Source organism: Hemiscyllium ocellatum, chromosome 7 (assembly GCF_020745735.1).
Source record: "Hemiscyllium ocellatum isolate sHemOce1 chromosome 7, sHemOce1.pat.X.cur, whole genome shotgun sequence".
Lineage (NCBI taxonomy): Eukaryota > Metazoa > Chordata > Chondrichthyes > Orectolobiformes > Hemiscylliidae > Hemiscyllium > Hemiscyllium ocellatum.
This window is the reverse complement of record NC_083407.1, coordinates 90,635,074-90,661,986: the sequence shown is the minus strand read 5'-3', so window position 1 is coordinate 90,661,986 and position 26,913 is coordinate 90,635,074. Positions and strand designations below refer to the sequence as shown.

Genomic DNA, 26,913 nt, shown 5'->3' with positions numbered 1-26,913 from the left:
GAGTTGGACCAAAGCGTCTGTTTCTGTGCTGTACATCCCTATGACTCTGAAACTTTACGACGTTTAAGAAGCAGAGGAGGTGGTGTATCTTAGGAATTTCTAAAATAAGCCAGGCCAGTTTTCTAGTTCTTTTATTGTGCTGGTGTGATGGTGGACATGCAAAATGAAGTATTACAATCCTGGGCCAAATTGTAAACATTTCAGTCATGATTTAACTAGGGATCAATAACATTTATTTTAAGATGAGCTGGTGCAATATCCAGCAGACCTGCTAAGGGAATAAAGCCACAGTTTGAACAAACAACAATAAACCTTATTACACCGATATGAGGACAACAACCTATTACATGTACAACATATTTCAAACACTTGAGATTGACTTGGGGGATAGACTCTGCTGACATGTTGCCACCTTCAGCTTTTCCTGTTAATGTAACTTATGGTAAAGTGGTGACTATATGTCAACAATGGTGAGAAAGCACTTACATTAAATAAAGGGTCGATTTGATGCACTTCACATATCATTGACACTCTCCGTCTTTGACGAGAATGGAGCCCCTAGATGGAATAGTGAGAACCTCCCAGTGGCTGGCCAATGGGATCAGATGTATATGTCGCATAGTATTTACTCACTGAGCTGTAAGGACTATAGACACAGTAAGAGGCTAGTATGCGACAATCGTAGCAATGGAGGCTTTGGTAGGACAACTTGGACAGTTTATAAGTCTTTAAATGGTGTCTCTATCGTGAGGTGTCATCATGGTTTCCCACCTACTTTGGCAGTGCCCAGAAACTCAGTGGTCCTCCTGGCTGCAACATGCAACTGCTAATGAATTGGATGGCCTGTGCAGAGACTCCTTCTTCAACTGCTGAAAGTTGACTCCAAGGTCTCATTTGTCACAACTTTGGAGTTCCTATCCAGAAATGAGGCTGGCCTGGGGTTTGTACACTGGAAATAAGGTTTGGCTCTCTGTTTCTGTATCAAGCCAGAATCTAGCCAATTTACTGAAACTATCTCACTGGTATGAATGGAAAGTCAGTAGAAAGTCACACTTTAAAAGGGGATGCAGTGTCAAGGCAAACATCAATGCTACTGACTAGTTTTCACCGGACTCTCCACTGTGCATTGCGTATGGCAAATATCACAAGCCTCCAGAAATTTCTCCCCCATTCCCCATCCTTAACCATGTGCCTACAGGCATTTTTCCGTGTTAAAGTTACTGTGTTTTCATTTCTCCGATTTAACCACCTCATCACTCAATGCCCTCTTAAAGTTCAACCATCCATGACATCCACTTTCAGGTCTCATGACTTCATTCTGCTGAGTACCCAGTTTCACTTCCTATTCTCTCAGGCACAAGCAGCCTCCTTTCAAAGCTATCTTCACCCTTTCCTCAAAGCAACAGCTCTTGGCCTCATACACTTGCATTCTACTAAAACGTCTCCTGCCTCCCTTTCTTTTCAAAGTCCCTGTATGTGTTGTTACATACATTGAGAATCCTAATTAGAGCAAAAAGTCCTTTATCATTGTGTACTATCCAGCATTTTCTTTGTCAACTTCACTGCAGATTTTGAAAGTCATCTACACTTTCATTTTATGCTCATTTGCGCATTTTATACTCCATCGTCTAATTCAATGAGACAGCCCTCACTCGGTTGCATTCTGCCTCTTCAAGCAAAGCATTGCCAGCAAAGTTTTATCGTCCTTTCTCACTGGAATTCCCCAAGGATTTTCTTTCTTATCTAAGCATTGCTGTCTGGTTATATCATCAAAAGTTATGTCATATTCCACACATAATGACATTCAGCTCTAACTCTCTATCACTTCCCTTGACTCATCTACTGTCTATGAGTTGGTTAGCAGCTGGACGCCCAGTGATGGATGTGAGACAACCTTCTTCAGTTAAACATTGGGATGGTTGATGTCACAATTCTCAGAGCATGCTATAAACCATTGCCTCAACACTCATTCAATCTTCTTTCCTGATAACTGTTGCAAAATGAACCAGGTTTAGTCTGTTAAATAGTTCTGAGCCGAATTAACAATTTCTCCACCTTCTTTGTCAAAAAAAGGCCATTTCTATAACACTGCATATCTTCATTTTTGTTTCAGTTTATTTGCTCATCAACTATGATTTTATCAGTTCCAGATTCAACTGTGGCAATCCAAATCTGCCAGAATCCTGGCCTTGAAGTAAACTTTAACATAACCAAAATTCCTTACTGTAGTCCATGGTGAGTTTTATTTACCTCTCCTGTAGACCCCCAGGACCACAACAACTCCAAAGCAAAATCCCCAACCAAGAGGTCAAACGTTTCCATGGCCTTGACATTCACTTCTTATAATCTCCTCTGGCTTCTCCTGGACTGGAAGGTTTAAGTTGTAAGGAGACATTGAATAGGCTGGGACTTTAAGGAGATATTGAATAGCTGAAGAGTAAAGGACTGAGGTATGACCTTTTGGAGGTCTATAAAATCATGAGAGGCATAGCTAAGGTAGATATTCGACAGCTTTTCCCCATGATAGGGGAGTCCAAAGCTAGAAGGCATAGAGGGGTAATGTTTTCACACAGAGGGTGGTGAGTGTCTGAAATGGGCAGCCAAAGGTAGTGGTGGAAGGGAGTATAAGTTGTCATTGAAGAAACATTTAGACAGCAACATGGGTAGGTATGGAGAGATACAGACCAAATGCAGACCAAATGAAATTAGCCTAAATTGTGAAAACTTGGCAGCATGAGCAAGTTGGGCCAAAGGGCCTATTTCAATGCTGGAAACCTCTAGGACTCTACAATCCTTCAAAAATTCTATGTTCCTCCAAGTCTTGGTCTTCTGCATCCCAAAATCATTTTGTCTTATCATCGGCAGTGGTGTCATCCATGGTGTAGGTTCTAATCTCTTGATCAGCCTTTCTCTTCTCCTTAAAACAATCATCTTCAACCCAGCTGTTAGTTGTCCTGCTAATGTCTCCTTCATTGACTCGGTATTGATTTTTGTCCAATTATGTTTCTCTGAAGCGCCTATAGAGACTTTTCTATGTTAAAATTTGCATAGAACAGCAACCTGCTGTTGATTATTAGGTAGACTTGGCATTCGATGAGGATACTAACATTTTCAATATACAAGCTGGATAATGTAACTGTTCTGAAAGGGCTAATATTGGAGACTGCAGTAGGCTGTACTCTGTATGGTGATGGGATAATGTGGAGCATCTTTTAGGATTTCAAGGAAAACAGACATGTTATCTAAGGTCCCCTCATAGTCTTTGCAATAAAAGGCTAAATATTACTAAAATAATCATGATGTCAGCTCTGCTAGCTTTCAGTGCCTGTTTCTCTCCATGAGACCTAGCAAGATTTCTCATGCTATCTTCTTAAACTCACCTCATTCCCAATGTGCCACACATCTATGATATCCTGCTCATTGTACTCTCCCTCTTGGAATAGGTGGAAGTACCTGCCTCTGTTAGAGTTGAGGATTATCAGATTAGCCATGCCCCTATGAAATGGCAGAGAAGGCTAAATGGGCTGAATGGTCTAATTCTGCCCTACTTCTTAAGGTCTAGTCTTGTCACATGTGTAACATTTGGTTAAAATATGTTTGTTCCTCACATTGCGAATCTACACAGGGCTGGTCTCCCATAATTCATCCAAATTTCTCACCAATGCCCACATTGTTCACAGCCTGGTAAGTTTCTGCCCAAGGTCAACCTTCCTGATGTAACTTGCAGGTGAGTGTTTTCATGCAATAAACTACAATTCGTTGAAAGGACAAAGCCTATTCTCATTGAAGGTCAAGCGAAGGCTCTTTCCTGAAACGTCGATTCCCCTGCTCCTTGGATGCTGCTTGACCTGCTATTCCAGCCCTGCACTCTCAACTCTAATCTCCAGCATCTGCAGTCCTCACTTTCACCTGTTCTCATTGAGACTCACTTGGCAAGAAGTAGTGAGGAAAATGTTTATTTTCCAGGGGGATTGTAGGAATCTGGAATTCACTGCCTGTAAGGGTGATAGATGCAGAAACTGTCATAACATTTAAAAAGTATTTAGACATGTAATTGTTACACCAAGGCATGCAATAGGCCAAGTGCTGGAACTTGGGATCAGAATAGTTAGGCAGTTGTTTTTGAACAGAATTGACTTGATGCGTCAAAGGGCCTTTTTCTATGCTATAGACCTCTATGGCTTGTGGTTTCTTTCTCCCACTGTGTACGAATTAGGCCCTTTAGACCCAATCAAGTTAAGGGGGAAGTGGCAGCAAACTACTCTAGCCCCATACTGGTGGTGATGATATTGCAGCAAGCTTGGTTAGCTTGGATGGTTGGCTTGTGATGCAGAGTAATGCCATGAGCAAGGGTTCTATTTCTTAATGGCTGAGATCACCAGGAAGGCTCTACCTTCTTAACCTCACACCTGACCTGAGGCACGGCGACCCTCAATTTAAACTCACCACCAGTTGTGTCCCTAATGAGAAAGCAGGCTATGGTCATCTAGGACTACAGCAACTTTCAATGTGCAACAATAAATTGATATTTACTCTTTAATATCACACTATGAGTATTTTCTGAATATATGTAGTCAACTGTTCCCCCATCAATATAGATTAATCAAATGATCTTATTATAGGTGAGGTAGCGGACTGTTAAAAATCAGTGAATTGACTCTACCTTTTTAAGTCAAACATTTCAACCTTTTAAAACTAAAACTGGAACCTTTTAACATAACTATTCTGGGAATCTTTTCTGAATTGATCTTTAGAAATGACCAAAATAAAACAAAGCAGAGATTGACATCGACTGAGTGACTATAAGATTCCTACATTCCACTATCATGTTCTGTGGATTTTGGTGATCATCTGGAATAGTTACCACATGGTAACTATTCAATTATGCTGAATTTGCAGCTTAGCATATAATTGTTATTTATAACCTTGTTTTCTCCAAAATGCAATGCACAGCTAATTAAGATAGAGTTATTTCAAAACAGATACCTGCCACTCCATCTTCTCGTACCTCTCCATCCTCCATGAGATGAACAATTGGCAGCACAGTAGCACAGATGCATGCAGGAAATACAGCCTGGGGAGGCTGTATTACATGATGTGTTGGAGTATTCTCTGTGGCGTCTTCTTCATCTGCTCAGAAAACATAGATTCCAGTTTCATATATTATGTTTTTGAGATCCTTATATGTGAAGGAACAGAACAACCTAGCTGCCTCCCAGTCCTTTATGAATGACAGTCACTGCTTACCTTCAGCGCTGACTGCTGACCGTACTGACCATACCGAGCCTCGACGGAATGAGTAATTTCTATGGGATGTACTGGACGTGCAGGATGGACTGACAGACAGTCGGCGGGAAGCTAAATTAGCCGCATCTTCAACTGGCAAATGAGATAAAAATCAGACTGCTTGGTCAGTGAATTAAATAAACATTAATTCACAGATTTAAGATACAATTAAAATAGATCCTTCTGGTTACACTTCTTTAGTATTTATTGACCTTGTAACAAAATATGCACTTTGACATGTTGTCCATCGCATTAGTTGAGGATAGTTATCCTGACAAAGTTCGTTTACCAGTTTACCTCAACTTCAGTTTTCTCTGATTTTGCTTAAAACTAAGTTTTGAACTGAATCCACTGTCTCGCCAAAAAGGGAACGCTTTGTAAAGTCGTGGAGAAAGTTGTGCATGTCATATTTTCAGATGCCATCAGTATTCCGGTTTGGGAAGCTTGCGCCCACCAATCCTGTTTTTTTTTGTGTGTTGAGTTTAGGTCCAGTCTAATTATAACTGGCAGAGAATGGACTACTATACAGAAGACCCACTTGTCTCTTCAACAAGGTAACTTATTACATGAGAGCAATTGGTAGAATTTCCATTCCTAGTCTGTCATTATTATGAGGGACTCTCAGGAGCAATGCTGATTGCTTCTGCTTCCTTCAGGTATTTATGTAGAACTCAAATGCTTCCACTCAGAGTCACAGTGTCATGCAGCACTGAAACAGATCCTTCAGTCCAACCAATCCCTGCCAACCATAATTCTAAACTAATCCAGTCCCACCTTCCTGCACTTGGCCCATATCCCTCCCAATATTTCCAAATAATGTACCTATCCAAATATATTTTAAATGTTGTAAATGTACCCATATCCACAAATTCCTCTGGCAATTCGTTCCACACAACAACTACATTCTGTATTTAAAAATTTCCCCTTGTGTCTTTTATAAATCTTTTTCTTCTCACCTTAAAAATATGCCCCCTAATCTTGTAATTTCCCCACCCTATGGAAAAGACACCTGCCATTCACTTTATCCATACTTTTCGTTATTTTATCAACCTCTTCAAGGTCAATGCTCCAGCGAAAAAAAGGTCCTAGCCTATCCAGCCTCTCCTTCTAACTTTAATCTTCCATACTCAGCAACTTCTTGGTAAATCTCTTCTAAATCCTCTTCAGCTTAATAATATCCTTCCCATTACAGGATGATCAGAACTGCACACAGTATTCCAGAAAAAGCCTCACCAATGTCCTGTACGACCTTACAAAAATCATATATCAGATATAAAAGACAATGTGACAACATCAGATTGGCTGGAGGTAATTCCTTCAGTGCCATTAGCTTATGGAACAGCACTAATTAGGTTTTCTAAACTATATAGCAATCTAATAAACACTTCCCAGGCCATGGATTGATTCATCAAGCAAAGGGCTAAACCTGGTTTTATAGGGAACAAAATATACATTTATAGATTATGAGAATTTGAAAAATAAAGATTTTGACAAGTTCTTAATTGCAAAGAGTTTAGCATGAGATTATTTTGGAATGAAGCAAAGAGGATTGTGAAAAATGACGAGCACTTAACATCAAGGGAAATCGCAACAGTGTGTGTTGGCAGTTCAATTCTAAAACAGTGGTAAAATAAAGCATAAGACTGATAGGAACCAAGAATAAGGTGTGCACACAGAGGTGGGGGAATTGCTAAGAGGTGATGCTGCTGAAGCCACGGTGAGGCCACTCGAAAGGTTCAGCTTTCTGTACCTGACGTTGACTGGGATTGGGGAAGATGCATCCCAGGGATATTGAAGGTGGAAAGATTGGAAATTACAGGGGCACTGGTCATAGACATTCATACTTCCCAAAACTCAGAGGAGAATACAGAAGTCTCTAAGGATCATTGTAAGTATTATACTATTGATAAATTGCTGGGGAGGGAAAACATGTGGCTGATGAAGATGAATGCAGACAAGTGTAAGATGAATGCAGACAAGTGTGAGATGAAACACTTTGGTGAGAAGAACATGGACAGAAAAATAGAAAATTAGAGGTACAATTTTAGAGGGTCTGCAAAAACAGAGGAACCTGGATGTATATGCATAAAAATCACTGAAGATAGCAGGACAAGACAGAGCAATTAAAAAACATATAGTATCCTGGGCTTGAGTAATATGGCATGGAATTCAAGAAGAAATGGGAATGCTGAACTTATGTAAAACACTTCAACTGGAGTACTGGGAACAGTTCTGACGTGGATGGAATGAGCTGCCAGAGGAAGTGGTGGAGGCTAGTGCAATTGCAACATTTAAAAGGTATCTGGATGGGTATATGAATAGGAAGGGTTTGGAGGGATATGGGCCGGGTGCTGGCAGGTGGACTAGATTGGGTTGGGATATCTGGTCGGCAGGGACGGGTTGGACCAAAGGGTGTTTCTGTACTGTACACCTCTATGACTTTAGAGTGCATTTATAAAAATGGCAAGTTGTGTTGTGCGTGTGTGTGTGTGTGTGTGTGTGTGTGCGTGCACATGTATGTGTTTGGAATTAAGCCATCCTGTGGAGTATCTTAGTTGACAATCAGTTTAATTACCTATTTGAAGTATGTTTTTCATAAAGGCGTTTTAAAAAATTTATGGCAGAAACCTGATGAAAATCTCTATTGTTTTATATCACAGTAATAAAGAGAAACAAACAGACTATTTCTGTGACTGAATAAGATGCTTTCACTACAGGCACAACTTGTGGAGTTGTGGGTCTTGATTTCCAACAGACTCCCCTCATCAGAGTGACACCAACTCAGAATTCAAAGATGAAGGCTGATCAATATCTCTTGAGGGAAAAACGTGAAGATGTGTTTTTGAAAACATTGTTGAGGGTACCGGGCAATGCTTCGTATGAAGACCTACCTTCCTCCTCCAGTTCGGGTGGTGGCGTGTTGCTCGGTTCATAGCAGGCCTCTTGTGTGACAGGAATGGCTGTGATCAGGCTGGCCTCACGACCAAGTCGCTTCTTCTCCTCTTCCTGCTGCAAGTTCTTCAAAATATGCTCAGCTCGCTGGTGGGACCGGGAAACCGCACGAGCGGAAAATGATTTCTGTAACAGGTTGTACATTGAAATCATCAAAATAGAATCATTTTGCACTTCTGCAGCAGATCAATTACATTAAATATTTTTAAAAGAGGATTGTTATGTTGTCATTTCATTTTGTATGCAATGCGAAAATATACGATATGTGAAAACTAGAACGGTAACATGCCTTGGGCCAGAACTTTCCGTGTGGGCCTTGGAACCCTGTTGCCAAGTTCTAATGGGGGTCAGAAGTCAGCAGACTGTAGGAAACACTCACTTGGCATGAAATTCATAGCCAGACGGTGGGCTCACTGTCCAAATATGACTTGCCGCTAGGCTTTGAAAGTTGGCGGGCCAGTCGGAATACAGGTTGTACAAGCACAAGGCTGGAAGAGCACAGCAAACCAGGAGGTGGAGTAGTCCATCGTTTCGGGTATAACCAAGGAGTGGCAAAGGGAACGGTCCTTGTGGAAGGCAGAGAGGGGTAAGGAGGGGAAGATGTTCTTGGTGGTGGGTCTAGTTGGAATTGGCAGAAGTGTTTAAGAATGATGCATTGGATGCAGAGACTTTTGGGATGGCAGGTGAGGACAAGGGTGACACTGTCTTTATTGTGTTTGGGGGCAGGAGTTTTATAGCAGTGGAGCGGGGAATGGAGATGGTGCAGTGGAGGGTTGTATGAATGTCAGAGGGGGAAAAAGCACATTGTTCAAAACAGGTGGACATCTGGGATGCTTGGGAGTGGAACATCTCTTCATCAGAGCAGATATCCACTCATTTTAAACAATGTGCTTTACCATGCAAAACCTGTTGGCACACCACCCTTGTCATCTCCATCCAGGGCCCCATACAGGTGAGAGGGGAAAGATTTGTGAGGCATCTGAGGGACGATTATTTCACACAGAAAGAGCGTGAGAGGAAGGCTGCTGGCATGGGGTGGGTTCAAACAATGGAAGAAAGATGAATAATGGGGAGGCTGCAGGGGTGAAGTCAGAAGAGAGAGGTAGATGGAGGTTCCAGGAGGGGCTAGAGACAGGGGTTGAAAGGTTTGTGGAAGGAGGAGATGAAAATGGGGGTCGGTGAAAGAGAGAAGCAGCAAAGGGCAAGAGAGAAAGTAGCTACAAGAGTGTAAAAGGCTGTGGAAGAGAGAGAGTGAGGCTGCAAAGTGGAGGGAAAAAACAACTGGAGTCTGCAAGGAGTAAAGTGAGGAGCAGGAAGCTGTGAGAGGATGGAGACACAAGAGGATGCAAAGGAGGGGGAAGAGAGGGAGAAGCTGGGAGTCCAGAGAAAGAGAGGTTAGGCTGCAACTGAGGAAGAAAGGTGGCTGCTACAATGGGGGAATAGAAATCTTGAGTCCCAATTATTCTGCATATTTCTTCTAATGAATGCTTTATCCTTAAAATGAGGCATTTTAGACTTCACAGCTTCAGTTCAAGTTTGAAAATTATAGGCCGAACCTACCAGAGGCTCTGATATGCACTCTCAAAAAGCAAGACACCACACTAAGAGAACAAACTGATAAAGTTATCCTTCTTCCCACAAGTGATACAAGGTATTTAGAAACAAACAGTTGGTCATCACACATGTTATTATATGACATTTTCAGACTTGGAAGATCTTTATTGCTTCATGGAATAGGCTGATTTTACTGTTTCTTAACAATGACTGGAAAGTGTAATAACAAATGAAGCGGAGACTTTACTTTCAAAAGCTGTTGGCCCAGCTAATACTTACAGACTGATCTTCACTGATTGGATCCTGCACACGGCCAGTGCTCTGGGGAACCCAAGGTGGATCAAACATTGGTACAGATGGCATACCCAAAATTGGAGAAGGTAAGGTGAAGTTTATACTTGGTGGTGGAATCTTAAAAAAGATAAACCAACAAATCATTAGGTAAAATGGATGATAGAAAGAGTGCATTCAATAATGTATATATTTGCTAAGTAAAACAGTAATTTTGACTGATTTATTACATTGCATCTCTAATGATTCACAGGCACTGAAGAAGTACATCTAGAAACGTGAACATTCAAAGAAGTATGACCACTTTTCTGGAAATACATGTGAATATGTCCTTGAGGATCATCAAAGGTAATAAATATCAGAAGAGGTGCAATGATACAGTGACAAGTAAAGAAATAAAAGATGGATTGAGAGAAAATCTCAATGACAAAAGTAAAATCATACCACCAGTTAGAACATAGAATTGTACAGCATAGCAATGGACCCTTCGGCCCACGGGGTTGTGCCGAACAGGATGTCAAATTAAACTAATCCATTCTACCTGCTCTTGGTCCAGTTCCTGTCTGAAAATGTAGCAGCAATATTTATGACCTGAAATTAACAAATTCAGAACTGACTCTGGAGACTTGCAAAGAGCTTAATTTAAAGATGAGGTGATATTTCTTCAGCTGAACTTTGTTGGAACGGTGATGGTGCTAGTGTTGGACTGGGCTGGACAAAGTCAGAGGTCACATGACACCAGGTTACACTCCAACAGGTTTATTTGAAGTCACAACTTTTGGAGCGCTGCTTCTTCATCAGATGAAGGAGCCTGACGAAGGGGCAGCAGTCCTAAAGCTTGTGATTTCAAATCAACCTGCTGGACTATAACCTGGTGTCATGTGACTCCTGACCTTGCACATCCCAGTCCAACACCGGCACTTCCACATCATAGGACACTGAGGACAGAGAATTCAGAGTAGGAAGTGGTTGGGACCTCAGGGTCATACAAACAGATTGAAAGCAAGCAATCTCCCCATGCAGAAGAGATATCACGGCGTGCAGTTAGCACAGAGCCTAAATTGAAAGAAATACAAGTAAGTTGCTGTTTCACCTGGAAGGAATGTTTGGGACTATGACTGAGATAAAGGAGAGAGGGTTAAAGGGAGGATGTATTTTTCAATGTTTTTGTATGAAAATGTGATTGGCATTTTGGATGGCAGTTGAGGGAAGTGGCCTGAAGTACCAACAAAAAAGCAGTCTCTTTGGAAGTTGACAGGAAAGATGGGGAAAATGTGTTTGTTGGTGGCATCACTTTGAATTCGGTGCAGAGTGGAAGATGATCTTTTGAAACAAGTGGCTGGTGGTTTGGAAGCTCAGCACAAGGGAAACCTCATCATAGCTTTATCAAGAAGGATGAGTGAAAAACTATAGAAAACCAAACATAAACATTCAAGGGCTTTGTCAACCACAATGGAAGGGATTAATCTGTTCAGGAAAATTGAAGGAATACTATAAAATTAGGTTGATTTGTAGTAGCTTAAATTTTGCTTCATTGCAGAGCACCACTTTAATCTCAGTGTCAATGTGGATCAGGCTTTCCTTTGTCTTTACAGGCATAAAACCACTGAAGGCCTATACCTGGGACTGTACATCTTCCACAAAATGCTCTACTTTACAACCTCATTTGCTGAAGTTCTTCTTCTTAAGTTGTGGGTATGGAAGTGTGCACATTGGAACCAATGCAATGTAGATGGAAAAAATTGGAGAAAGAAAGAGAGTCCTTACAGCAAGTTGAGTGACAGGAAGCATGTTAAATGGAACTGTGGGAATCATGGGTTGACAGTAAATAATGGCAACAGCCAAGTCCCAGAGCAGACAATAAAGAAAGTGAAGTAGGGAAGGGAAGATTTGTTGATGGATCAAAAAGATAAAAAGGATAGAAATTCAAAGCCAAGTTGGTGATAATTTGGGTAAAAACAAGAGATGGCACTCATCGAAATGTTCCAGAAAAACTGTGTGTGGATGTAGATCCCAAGTAGGACTGGAACATAAAATGCTCCACATAGCCTAAGATAAGACAGGCAGAGCTAGGAACTGTATGGGTTCTCATTGCAATAGTTTCTGTTTGCAGGGAGTGAATGAAGTTAAAGGAGAAGGTACTGAAACCTGTGAAGCCTACCTTAAAGATCTGCTGAGCACCTTCTTCCATACGTGGCCAAACCTGGTACCTGAATCTCCAGAGTGTATTAAATTTCACAATGGCATTGATGCGTTGTACTGCTTCTGGGTGGTGAAATTCAGACATCATCATATCTGATACAGCATCAGGTACTTTAACTGCACACAATAGGAACATGGCCGCTGTAGGTAGAAAGAAGAAATGTTTTACATTTATTTAACATTTTTCATAGCATCAGCATAGTCTAAAGTGCTTTCCAAATAATGAAATACGTTTGAAATGTAATCACTGCAAAGTGTCTACATGGCAGTGAATTTATGTACAATATAATTTCATAACAATTAAAGAGATAAGTGAGATGATTTGTGAGATGGATGCTGGTCAGCGCACCACAGAGAATCCTTCTTCAACATAATGCCTTCTGGTCGGATCTTTTACATGCAACTGGTAGAATACATAGTGACTTAGCTTAACAGTCCACATGAAAGACAAGACTTCCCACAATGTAATACTCCCTTACTAAATGCCGAGCTATAAAATGCATCCATCTTTTTGAAGGAGGACTTGAACAAACAGCCTTCTGACTCAGAGTGGTGAAAATAAGCTGATGCTGACACCTTATATTAATTATTATTTATTAATTATTAATTATTATATTAATTAATTAATATATTAGTTATTATACTAATAATTAAGCAAACATAAGTGTTCAGTGGTTAGCACTGCTGCTTCACAGAGTCAGGGACCCAGGTTCAATGCCAGCCTCGAGCGACTGTCTGTGTGGAGTTTGCACATTCTCCCTTTGCCTGCATGGGTTTCTTCCAGGTGCACCGGTTTCTTCCCACAGTCCAAAGATGGGCATGTTAAGTGGAATGGCCATGCTAAATTGCCCATACTGTCCAGGGATGTGTAGGCTAGTTGGATTAGCCATGAAGAATGCAGGACCACATAGGATAGGATAGGGGGATGAATCTGGGTCACTCTTCAGAGAGTCAGTGTGGACTTGTTGGGCCAAATGGCCTGTTTACTCACTGTAGGGATTGTGTGATTCTACAATAAACAACATAGAGTGAATAAATCCTTCAGAGCTTATTCTCATAAGAGAACAAGTTATGGCATGCAGACCAGAGATAAATGTTAGTACAGTCAAAAACTGAATAACTTCATTGCTGGTCCAGCTGGACTCTCAAGTAAAATCTCTTATGAATATGTCTACCTTCAGATTCAATTTAAGAGAAAATATGTATATGGATCAATAAGATATGTTTTAGTAATGAATTTGCAACGTCGCTGTCATTTCCTTAGCCCTCAAAAGCAGTCACTAGATGGTGCACCAACAATGCTTTCTCTCCTTCCCGTTTAGGATCATGTGATGCCTTGAAAGAATTGAAAAACTTATTCATTCTTCAAACAAAACACTTCATCATCTTCCAGTTTCCTGTTTCCTGAACAGATTCTTTAATGTGCTTCTTTTCTAAAAATTCAAATTATTAGTTTTATAAATAATTTATGGCCATTGCTCCAATTCTGAATATCAACCCCCCCCTTCTGCGTAAAAAACATTTTCTAATCTCGCTTTTATACTTTCCCTGATCATTGTGAAGTTACAATACGTTATGGTGTCAACTAACAATTACAGCAAATTTTCCAACTTGCTAGCCTTTCAGGAGCTTCAGGTCACGTTTTAATATTTCCCAGCTCCAATTGGGGAAAAAAAATAATCATCACAAATGTTGTTCTACTGGTAAGTCTTCGATCAGTAGTTCCTCTCTCCAATCAGGAAGCCTGAATGGATTGTATGACTCAGAGAAAGTGAGGACTGCAGATGCTGGAGATCAGAGCTAGAAAATGTGTTGCTGGAAAAGTGCAGCAGGTCAGGCAGCATCAAAGGAGCAGGAGAATCGACGTTTTGGGCATAAGCCTCTGACTCCTATAGTTGTTCTCAGGAAGGGTCACTGGACACGAAATACTAACTGTATTTGCTCGCCATCCTGCCAAACCTACTGAATGTCTCCAGCTATTTCTGATTTTTGTGTATTTCCAATTGTATGACTGTTAGACTGTTAATTGGCAAAGGCAGCACTTAAACCTGTGACTGGAAGAAAGTGTCTCCTCTGAACGCTTTTGATCAGTTTGTTATATAAGGGCCTTTACTGATAAATATTTTTTATTAATCTCAGTTCTTCCCTGTCAATTTGAATCAACTTAATTAAAACAATTGCTGAGAAAAACAAAATAAGTCGCATCTTTAGAATAATCACCACATTATTTTCTATAAGGTAGTTTATTTTAAATTAATGTCATAGTGACGGATTGGAACCCAAAACTATTATGGATATTTTTCATTCCAGTAGGGTTTGTTTCTGAAAAGAGAATTGCTCTAGACAAAAAAAGACTTTGTGCTTTTTAGGAAAATCCTGCATGGAATCAATGGAATGTCCCACCTGTGGAGTGCAGGGAAACCTCACACAGAAGGACTGCGTAACAAGGAGGCTGACTATCACTCACACCCTTCAGCAGAAAAGCATCTCTTGCAGAATTTGTTTTGGTGTTTCTGCTTCCAGGATTATAAATGTACAACGAAAAGATTAAAAACTAACTGCAGCCCTGTTCTGTGCGGCCTTGTGGACTAATGTTTATGTGTACAAGGCAAATTTCTTAGGGAGCTGAAAATGTGTTGCTGGAAAAGGGCAGCCAGTCAGGCAGCATCCAAGGAGCAGGAGAATCGATGTTTCGGGATAAGCTCTTCTTCAGGAATGAGGAAAGTGTGTCCAGCAGGCTAAGATAAAAGGTAGGGAGGAGGGACTTGGGGGAGGGGCGTTGGAGATGCGATAGGTGGAAGGAGGTCAAGGTGAGGGTGATAGGCCAGAGTGGGGTGGGGGCGGAGAGGTCAGGAAGAAGATTGCAGGTTAGGAAGGCGGTGCTGAGTTCGAGGGATTTGACTGAGACAAGGTGGGGGGAGGGGAAATGAGGAAACTGGAGAAATCTGAGTTCATCCCTTGTGGTTGGAGGGTTCCTAGGCGAAAGATGAGGCGCTCTTCCTCCAACCGTCGGAACCGCCTTCCTAACCTGCCTCGAACTCAGCACTGCCTTCCTAACCTGCAATCTTCTTCCTGACCTCTCCGCTCCCACCTCACTCTGGCCTATCACCCTCACCTTGACCTCCTTCCACCTATTGCATCTCCAACGCCCCTCCCCCAAGTCCTTCCTCCCTACCTTTTATCTTAGCCTGCTGGACACAGTTTCCTCATTCCTGAAGAAGGGCTTGTGCCCGAAACATCGATTCTCCTGTTCCTTGGATGCTGCCTGACCTGCTGCGCTTTTCCAGCAACACATTTTCAGCTCTGATCTCCAGCATCTGCAGTTTTCACTTTCTCCTCGAAAATTTCTTAGGGAGCTGGGTATGGCGATAGTGGAAAGACTGGCATAATCTTCTAATCTTCCCTAAGTAGAGGGGATATGCTAAGTTTTGAAGAGTGGCAAATGTGACATCATTTTTTAAACAAGTGTGTAAGGATCCTCCCACTAACAACAGGCCTGTTGTTAGTGGGAATATCGTTCACCTTTGTTTTAAAAAATTGTAAGGATATTCCGACTAACAACGATTTTAGAAACAATTATCAAAGCGAAATGTAACTGGCACTTGAAGAGATTTGAGTTTATTGGGGAGACCCAGCATAGACCTGTAAAATATAGATTGTGCCTGACTAATCTAATTGATTCTTTGATGAAATAACAGCAAATTTGATGAAGGGAATGCAGTGGTGAATTTTAAGGAAATGTTTGACAAATTACCACAAAAATTGTTTGGTTAACAAAACTGAAATTACAAATAGGTGAGTTAGTGCCAACTTGGTAAATATACAATACACTTTCTTGAATGAAGGCATCATATTTGCAGCTTCCCGATTTTCTAGATCCTCCAATTTTATCGAGGGACTATATGTAGATGATGGCAATCCCTTCAACCATTTCCACCCCAAGTTAATTTGGCATTTGAATACGGACAGTCTTTTGACTACATATTCCCTTTCAACTTTCATTCCATATATTACCTCAACCATCTACCGTGTGAGGTGATCAGTTTTGGTAAAAACAATGAAAAATATCAATTTTGGCTGAATACCCAGATCAAATGAGTGTGCGGGAACATTGGGTCCTCTTGGTTTCTGTGAAATAATCGTTGAAAAAGGAAGGCCATCTGGGGAGAGTAGTTACCAAATTATGAGAGATTTTGGACTTCATCAATAGAAGTATTTTGTACATAGAAAAATTATATTGAACTTTAATAATGGCTGTTTAGACCTCAAACATTGCTTCTAGCTCTGATCAATACACATTACAAAGGATATAGTGTCCTTGAGAGGATGCAGATTAGTTCTACAAAAATGAAAGAAGGATTTCAGCTGCAACATTAGTTTGGAGAAGTTGAATTTGATCTCTTTGGAGCAAAGATAGTAGGAATGTTTGACTGAGATGTAGAAGATTATGATGGATTTAGACAACTCAGACGTAATGCTGGTACCATTAGCTGACAACACAAGAGCAGGCTTGGGATTCTGTATGGGAGAAGCAAGGTGGTCACTGGGAAGAATGTTTTTACACTTTGAGTGATAATGGCCTGGAAAAGAGATGATTTCAAAAGGAAAGTAGACATGTAGTGATGGGAAATCTATTGGTAGGGCTAGAGTGTAGGGGAATGTGATTGACCAGGATACTCTACAAATAGCAACCATTGACTCGATGGTCAAATTGCCTCCTTCTGTGCCAAATGACTCTACGCTGCAGTAGGGTCACCAACCAAACATCTGGCTCTTTAAAATAATAGAAGGCATCTCCTTGAAGCATTTAACTAGGTGCAGGAGTAGTACAGTAATTCTCCTCACGCTTAAATGTACATTACCAGCTGCAGCAGCCATGTGTTCATCCACACTGAGGAGAAGTTCCCATGCTGCAGGCTGTACGTCACTGTACATGTCTTCAGTCAGTATAGGAGCTGCTTTGATCAACAAAGACAGTGGGGCTGGAGACAGACTCATCACCTATATAAAAAAAACACACCATATTGAAATATTTTATGTCACAATTATATTGGGGGCAATTTTAACCACACAAGATAAATGGGTGGGGATCAAGGGTGATGTGGAAATGTTATAAATTTCAAACCAAATTTTAATGGTGACAGAATGTAGGTGATTTGATTTATTTATTGTCATGTGTAGCTAAGTGCTGTGAAAAGCTTTGTTTATGAGCAGTACAGGCAGATCATCATAAGCAAGGATGTATAGATCATAGGGTGAAAAAAACTTGGACAGAGGCATACAGGGTGAGAGAGCCATCATTAATTTTTATGTTGTGGACATTCCCAGTTGCAACCAGAGACATCAATGTTTTCATAAATCAAAATTCAGAGAGATGCCAACAGCACAAGAACAATTCCTTTACCAGCTGAGGTTACCAAGAAGGACTCTTCTCAACCTTCCCCCTCACCTGAGGCATGGTAAACCACCACTAGTCATCTCTCTCCCTCTCTGATGGGAAAGCAGTTCTATGGTACAGTAGGTCTATGGTAACTTTACCTTTATTTTGATCTGTTTCCATAGGTTCAACAGAGAGCAGTGTGTGAAACAATCATTCAAGTTAACAGTAGCAGGATTTCCTACAGTCTAAGATTACATGACTGCACACCCATACCTAGTATTGTAATTAAACATAATCAGCAATCATTTGTAATAGTCAAATTTCACTGATCATTCAACCTAATGTTGAGTCTGTTTAATTTTACTCAGTGTCAGAAACTGCTCTCATGTGGCTGTATCTTTGAAGATGTAGAAACATTTTTATCTGACAATTGAAGCATATTGCATAACCTAGGACAATGTACAAAGCTGCAATTTGAGGGTTAATTACAGAGTTAGTGCTGTGAAGACAATACATTTCAAATGGTACGTTATCTGCAGCTATCCTCAGACTCACTAACCTCCTCTGTCATAAAAACCATATATGTGTGAAGGAAAGTTAATGATGGAAGCTTTAACCTGGAGTTGTGTGCCTTATATTAAATAGTACTTTTAATATGGCATTAACTTGTTAATTGCACAATTATGCCTAAAAGGAGCCAATCTATTTCAAATTATATGACAGTCCAATGAATCAATTAGTTTTGTTGTTACATAACCTTTCTTTCTTTCTCTCTTGTTACTTATGAGCATGCGAATGGAGTGCAATTTGTTGCATTTTGTGTTATCATGCCATATTATCCTGCTGCCACACTGTATGTTAAGTTGTGTACAGCAAGAAAAAGAGATATCTAAATCCAAATTGACAGAGAGAGAGGACACCCACCCAAGATTTAATCAGGAGGCAAGACTCAATAACTGAGTCAATAAAAGTTAGTAAAACTTTCCAACTTTTGATAAGTATTACTTTTTTACTTAATGCATGTTTCACGATCTTTGTCTTGGACATGTCAAATGATTAGTGGAAGAGGATACTCCACTATAGATTATCTTCAGAATAGACATTGTTCTTAAATAACTAAGGTTCTTGCTTGAAAGTAATCATTACAACTACATTTGATCAGACATAAACACCAGGATCTTAAGGTACTGATACAGATACATCTGTTACTTTGGAATGCTAGAGGAGAACTCTTTTTTTCCACTCTCTGAGTGTGTTCAACATCAGCAGAAAGAATGGAACCAATGTAACATCAACAGCAGCAGAACCACTGCTTCATACAACAGTTATAAAACCCAGCATATTACTTAAAAAGGAGCCAATACAGAAAAGCAGAGCACCTGAGATATTGGTGAATGGCACTTGCAGAATTTTAAATGGCTTAAAATTGATGGAGAGGCAGAATCATTGAAATATAATTTCAGTAGTAGATGAGCTGATGCACAGGTCAGGTTGGGTGGTGTTACAAAGGTAGAAAGAGGTAGCCTTAGAGGTCAGGTAGACATATGGCTAGAAGTTCAACTTGGGATCAAGCATGACATCCAAGCGATAAGTAGTCTGGATCTGCGTCAGTCAGTTGCAAAGGAGAGAGTTACTGTCAATAGCGAAGGAACAGAGTCTGTGGTGTGTACGGAAGCCATTTTGGCTGTGCTTATTATCCCATGTAATTCTATGCTGTTGGAGCTGGCATATGTTGAATACTAACATTGAGATGACAGAAAATTCCAAAGGTTTCTGCATCTGAGTTCCACAGCTGATTGCTACATATGATTGCTCCACAAGGACAGGGTTTGCTGACACTGACAGTTGTGGGAAACTATGCATGGGTGCTCATTGAGGAATGCAGGGTTCCAAACAGTGACATCACCACATAGACTTGGAGACAAAATGCGCAAATGCATTACTGCGCATGCATGGGAAGTGTGCACCATTTTAAACTGGGCTTCAATGGTAGTGAGACGGTGTGAGGACAGAGGGCAACCCTGAAGGGAGAAGCAAAGACAGCCTAGGAATCATGGGGTATGGGAAGGGGCAACAATAGGAGCCCAGGAGCCAGGACAACCTCTCCCAGTCTCTCCTCCTTCCATATCCCACTCCCACTGAGCCCCCACCCCTGCCTGGCACATTCCCCTACCATTCCTCCCCAGATCCTGATCTCTGTCCTACATTCCCGGGTCCTCAGAATCTGTCCCTCTCCACTCTGGTCCCAACCTCTCTCGCCTCTCCCCTGCTCATTCTCTTAACCCCTAACCCATTATCACCATGGTCCCTGAAATCTGCACACACACGATTTGAAGCAGCTCATGCATCAGTTTCAGCAACATTAGTTGCGTTCGTATTGGCCTTGATACAAGGGTAGGGGCTATTGTCAGATTTTCAGTCAGCTGCTCAAACCTGCTCGGGGTCACTCGAAGAGTAGTTCTGGGCAATAGTTAGTTAAAGAAGAGCATAGACTGAATCATGAGCAAGTTGCATTCAAGAAAGCATGGTGTAGCTGGAAAGCTGAAAGGTCAATTGAACTGCACTGAATCTGTGAAGTTTGCATCTCTGTGAGAAGTCAAACTGGTCTGTGTTTCTGAAACTTGGGGAGAGGTTCCTGGAGTTAGTCAGCAGCTAGGCAGTTACAGTCAGGGTTTCAAAACACTCCAAGGAGCTGTGGAGAGCTCAGGAGAAACCATGCGCCATTAATAGTTCAGCGCAACTATGTGGCAATCTGAAGGAAACCACACAACTACTTGTTTTGTGCAACTGCGTGAGGTTAGAACTGAGGGAGTAAAGCCCCATGGGCTTGGTGAAGCTTTCTGTGAAAAACTGGAGTTGAGCCTGTGAATAAGTGATGGTAGTTTGACAGAGTTTGCAGTTTGCAGCCTTGGAAAAAGAAGCTGAATCACCAGAATGTGAGCAGTCATTGAGAACCTCCATAACAGAGCAGCTTCAGGGGGAGTTTCTAGACTGGGTCATCAAAAGTGCGGAATGATAATCCCTTAGATTTAGATTTTATTGTCACATGCACTCAAGTATAGGAGTACAGTAAAAAGTGTACAAAGTCACCACTCTTATAACATTTTAATTAGATTTGATGAGCCGCAATGTCACTAACATCAAGGAGTGATTGTTGAGAAATCCACGGTATCCACCTTAATTGTATTTATTTGATATCTTCTAAGGGGTGTTCGACCACAATGTGTTTATTGCCCATAATAGCCTCATGTTAAGTTTAATATCCAAATTAAATCTATCTTTGCACATCTGAATGTTTTTTGTTAATATTATTTGCATGTTGGTTAACTTCTATTTGTATTAAAATTTTATTTGAAAGAATCCCTACAGTGTAGAAACAGATCCTTCAGCCCAACAAGCCCACACTGAAGAGTGTCTCACCCAAACCCATTCCCCCACCCTGTTATTCTACATTTACCCCTGACTAATGCACCTAACCTATACATCCCTGAACACTACAATTTAGCATGGCCAATTCACCCAACCTAAACATTTTTAGATTGTGGGAGGAAACCGGAGCACCCGGCGGAAGCCCATGCGGACATGGGGAGAACGTGCAAATTCCACGCAGACAGTCGCCAAAGGCTAGAATCAAACCTAGGTCCCTGGTGCTATGAGGCAGCAGTGCTATCCACTGAGCCACTGCGCTGTCCCATTTGTTTTAAACGTGTGATTCTTTAACTAAAGAAACATAGCTGAATTATTTCTAATACTGAACAAGATACAATTGAAAATGCATTTAATTGTCCATATTTGAACTCTGGTTCAACTCCCAATTTATTATGAGCAGTGAGGGGTGGGATGGAAACGAATCAGTACACCACTCCAAACTCAATCACAACAGAGGGTATTCTCCAGCTGGCGATTTAAGGGAAATAAACAGGTTAGATAAGAAGAACTCTATCCACTTATGAGAAAGTCTAGGGAAAAGGTGATTGACATAATAGTTACAGCCAGGCTTTTCACAAGTGAAATGATAAAATAGTCTCACACAGGAGAGTGAGACAAATAGTGTAGGTCGTAGGAGTGGGATTCTCCAAACATTAATTGCTGCAGGATAAAGAATTAACTTTAAATGTGAGATTATTAGATTTTTATTAACCAAAAGAATTAATGGTATTTAAGGACAAAGATGTATGACTCTATGAGGTGTTCAAAGAGCAGTTATGATCATAGAATGGCAAAATAGATTTACAGGCTATGTTAGGAGGAACAACCATGGTGAAAGAGAGTGAGTAATGCTTTTAATGGGGTCTGGGCATCGAAGTTTGAGAGGGTGTGGTTATACAGATCAAAAACAGCAGAAAGGTGAGAGGCCCTCAGGATAGACTAGGGATCTTGAATGCCTTGTTGTAAATAAATTGGGGCGGGATATTTTCCAGAGGGAGACACAACAAGGAGTGATGTGAGGGGGTAAGGGATTATGGGTGGAGAACCTACAATGAAATGACCAGCAATGTTCTCATATGTGATTTATATCACAGGAGTAGTAAGGTCATGCAAGGTCAAGTGTCCTGAATATAGATTAGATTAGATTCCCTACAGTGTGGAAACAAGCCCTTCGGCACAATAAGTCCACACCGACACTCCAATGAGAAACCCAGCCAGACTCATTCCCCTACATTCACCCCTGAATGATGCACCTAACACTATGGGCAATTTAGCATGGCCAATTCAGCTAACCTGTGCATCTTTGGACTGCGGGAGGAAACAGGAGCACCCGGAGGAAACGTGCAAACTCCACACAGTCACCCAAGGCTGGGATTGCTTGGGAGAGAATGGGAGTGGGATGTTGTGACCTGGAGGTAACAACAGAAATAGGAATGTGGTGAAGCTAGATCCTTGAAAGCATTAAAATATGGGGAATGAAGTATAAATTTAATGTACCAAAGGATCACAGCAATGGTTACTGTTGGGGCTTTTTTGAGAGCAATAAAAGGGGACAAATGATCACACCTTGACTGAACAACCATTGATAAAATTATAAACATGCAGATTTTAGTCCCAGAATAGCAAAGAAAAAGAGCAGCATGTACGTTTATAAACATACCTGAGTCCTGATATATTTCAACATTCCAGAATCCTTTTTTCCTTCCAAACTTGTAACAGGTATTCGTTTTTTTAAAGAAGGTGTACGTAAACATGATTTCTCAGAGCACTGGAGGGGAAAAAATGATCAATAAATATTTAATTGCACTTTAAAGTTAGTTATTGAATTTGGTTAAAAAAAGTCACACAATACCAGGCTATAGTTCAACAGGTTGATCTGGAAACACTAACTTTCTGAACGCTGCTCCTTCATCAGGTGGTTGTGGAGAATAAGATCATGCTCACAGAATTTGTAGCCAAAGGAGCCCAGTGTCATGGAGATGTGATACAGTAAACAATCTTAGATTAAAACTTTCATCTTTTATAATGGGATATGCTGGTTTCTGTTCTTTCATATGTAAATCCCACAACTTCTTTTAAATTACATTCTCAAGTTAGCTCAGCTTTTTAAACAATTGGTGTGAAGTCTGTCTGTGTCCCAATGATATGTCAGACTGACAAACCTTCTGTAAATCCAGAATTTTACATGGATTCATGCAGTTTTGGAGCAAAATAAAATGTAATGTAATTCTGCAAAAACAGATTCACCCCAGAAGCTTACATGTGTGCGCATGTCGGAGCAACAGGTTGAGTGAGTGGTTGGGTCTGGGTGTGAGTGTATGTGATAGAGTTTGTGTGTGAGTGCAATGGGGTATGTGCGAGAGGGTGTGTTGTCGGTGTAGGGGTGTGTGCAGGGGGTATATGTGTGCGCATATGAAAAAGAGCTTGTGTATGAGGGAGGGTCTGTGTGGGTGGTGTGAGTATGTGTGTGTTATTTACTGTATCACATCTCCTTAACACTGGACTCCTCTGGCTGTAAATTCTATGAGCATGATCTTAACCTCCATAACCACCTGATGAAGGAGCAGTGCTCCAAAAGCTAGTGCTTCCAAATAAACCTGTTGCAGTATAACCTGGTGTTGTGTGATTTTTAACCTTGTCCACCCCAGACCAACACTGGCACCTCCAAATTATTGAATTTGATGAACTTTGAGAGAAAATAAGGACAAGAACTGAGGATGCTGGAAATCTGAAACAAAAACAGAAATAGCTGCATCTGCAGAAAGAAAGCAGAATCAATGTTTCAGGTTCAGTGACCCTTCTTCAGAACTGATTGTAACTCAGAAAACATTGGTATGGATACTGAAGATTTTGATGGTGTGGTTTGGAGGGGTGGTGGTGGGGTGGGGGGGGGTGGTGAAATCAGTAAATGATGGGTGGAGTTTGGAAGACAAAGGAATGGATAATGGAAAAAGACAAGGGGACCATTAGGGGATGAAAATGGGTTGGCTGTGATTAAAGCAGCCAATGGCCTTGGGGTGTCAGTATGAGGGAAGCACAGGGAAGATGGTGTTTAGGCTTTAAAATTATTGAACTCGATATTGAGTCTCGAAAGATGTAATGCCCCAAGTGGGAAATGAGCTGCTGTTCTTCCAGCTTGCACTGCAGCAAGCCTGAGGCAGAGATGTTGGCCAGGGAGCATGGTGGTGAACGGAATGTAGGCGCTCCACAAAGCAGTCGCCCATTCTGCGCTTTATCTCCCCAATGCAGGGGAGACCACATCCTGAACAGAGAATACAGTAAACCAGACAGAGTGAAGTGCAAGTAAATCACTACTACACCTGGAAGGTGTGCCTCAAGCCTTGGATAGTGGGAAGAGTCAAAGTAAGCTTCTTTTTTTGAAAGAGACAATTTCACATTTTTTCACATTTACTTCATTTGCCATACCTTTGTCCATTACGTTTAACTATGCATATCTCTTTGTAGCTTCCTCTTCACAGCTTACTTTCCTACTTATCTTTAGCAAATTTGGCATGACCGTAAGAAATAGGCCTGTTAGCCCCTCAAGCCAGCTGTCATTCAATAGGATTATGCCTGATCCAACATTCCTCATATTTACTCTCCTGTGTTTTCCCCACAACCCTAGATTCCTTGACTGATCAAGAATTTATCCATCTCAACAACCATACCTTTTGTCCCTTCATCTAATTCATTTATATAAATTGTAAATATTTGAGATCTCTCCACCGATCCCTTTGGCAGCTACTTGCCAGTTTGAAAAGGAAAATGAATCCATTCTAAATCTCTGAACTTAGCATAGTAGAGAGTTTCTTCAAAGTGAAGACACACTGTGCAGCTTTGTCTCCATAGGTATTGCACATTCACATTCACAACTATACTGTCTTGGACAAATGCTTCTATGAAGTTACTTTAGTAAGGATAGGGTCAAAGAGGCTTCCTTGTCCATGATTGACTTGCTACCAGATTTGAAGTAATGTCTCCAGAGCTTTAGTCCAGGCCTCATGGAACTTGTTGTGGACCACACTGAGTTTACCATTATTTTGTAGATTAAGACCATGTAAACTATATTGAGATGTACAAAGTTAAAAATCACACAACACCAGGTTATAGTCCGACAGGTTTAATTGGAAGCACACTCGATCTGAGTTACAATCGAGCCCTCCACAATCACCTGATGAAGGAGCGTCGCTCCGAAAGCTAGTGTGCTTCCAATTAAACCTGTTGGACTGTAACCTGGTGTTGTGTGATTTTTAACTTTGTACACCCCCAGTCCAACACCGGCATCTCCAAATATATTGAGATGAGAGACCTGTTGGATTTCTGAAAGAAAAATCTCAGCCAACGACCAAGAAAGCTCCTCATTTTTCTTCAAAAACTGCTACAGAATCAGAACAAGAAAAAAATGACACTTACAAAAATGAACCATTGCTTCAAATGACATGTAGGTTAAAAACTGAAACATTAAGCCAAACATGATGTTCACTATTGTGTTGATTCAAATGTCAAACAAGCACCACTAAAAACTTAATGAAGTTAGCAGTAAGAACACAGATAAACAGAACATTTGCATCCAAAAGATGATAGAGTTGAAGAATTATGAATACCTCTTTTGATTTCTTGGCCCTCAAGCCTACTTTGTTTGTAGTGTCATCATCTCGGACTGAATCCACAGTGTCTCCATACAGGAGCTTGATTGCCCGCACAAGCCGAGCGCAAGATCGGCTGTGATGCTGATAACAGCGAGGATGGCAGTAATCAATATGGCAGCAGATGAAGCTTTGTTGGCTGCACAGCAAAATCATAACCTGAAGGAAAGGACACTAGTGTTAGTAGAAGATCCAGAAAAATAGCTTCATCTGAGTAACAGCCAAAATGAAGAAGTCTGACAACACAATGCTAAACATTTTCACCACATAGTGTTGCAGCATGTTACAGCACATAAAAGCAATGATTCAGCCCATTGAGTATACTTTGAAGAACAGTCCAATTAATCCCATTCCACTCCTCATATCTAAGCCCATTGCTAGCAATTTTCACAACTGAAATGATTTATTCAATTCACATGTGAACGCTACTATTGCAGGACCCTCTTGTGGTGCAGTGGTGGTGTCCCTAACCCTGGACTAGGACGTGAGGTGTGCATGAACATTCCTGAACAGGTTGTTGAGAAAAATAGGTTGAAATCCACAATTGAATCTGTTTCAGAAGAGGAAATATACAGCAGATCTAGCAGCAGCTGTGCATGAAAAAATAGAATTAATCTTTCAGGTTGATTACTGTCCATGCCAAAGCGACAGAGTACTTTTCCATTTTCTGTTTTACGTCAGATTTCCAGCATTCACAATATTTAATATTTTTATGAAACCTGCTTTTAACTTAACATGTGCTGTGAAGCTTTTCTCTACATACCATCTCTGGTTCATAGGGTCCCTGCAGTGCAGAGAGAGGTTATTTGGCCCACTGGAGAGCATCCTACCCAGACCCACTCCCCTAACTTATCCCCGTAATCCTAATCCACCTAGCCTATGCATTCCTGGACATCACGGGGTAACTTAGCATGACCAATCCATCTAACACGCACATCTTTCGACCGTGGACTAGTGCACCCAGAGAAAACCCTCAGAAGAGGCAGAAGAGCTAACCGCTGTGCCACAAGATTGCCATTGTGCTAGTCTGATAATGGCACCCTGATGCCACCTTTTGCCAAACATCTTAAACTGTACCAAGTAGTGACTGTCTTTCCAACCACAGAAACTATTTACTTTTACTTTTTACTCCATCGAAATGCTTCATGATTTTAAACATATCATTGATGTTAA

At 41.0% G+C, this 26,913-nt stretch overlaps 1 protein-coding gene across 1 annotated transcript in view; it reads right to left on the bottom strand.

The window, feature by feature from the left end:
* LOC132817546 (protein unc-80 homolog) overlaps positions 1-26,913 on the bottom strand; it is a 270,588-nt gene that overhangs the window by 89,778 nt on the left and 153,897 nt on the right. Inside the window, exons 29-36 of the mRNA XM_060828048.1 lie at positions 25,699-25,899; positions 22,755-22,862; positions 17,148-17,286; positions 12,245-12,426; positions 10,072-10,203; positions 8,178-8,364; positions 5,248-5,379; positions 4,987-5,130 (exon numbers count right to left, since the gene is read on the bottom strand). Coding sequence (XP_060684031.1) covers positions 4,987-5,130; positions 5,248-5,379; positions 8,178-8,364; positions 10,072-10,203; positions 12,245-12,426; positions 17,148-17,286; positions 22,755-22,862; positions 25,699-25,899 — 1,225 coding nt within the window. The remainder of the gene's footprint in view (positions 1-4,986; positions 5,131-5,247; positions 5,380-8,177; positions 8,365-10,071; positions 10,204-12,244; positions 12,427-17,147; positions 17,287-22,754; positions 22,863-25,698; positions 25,900-26,913) is intronic.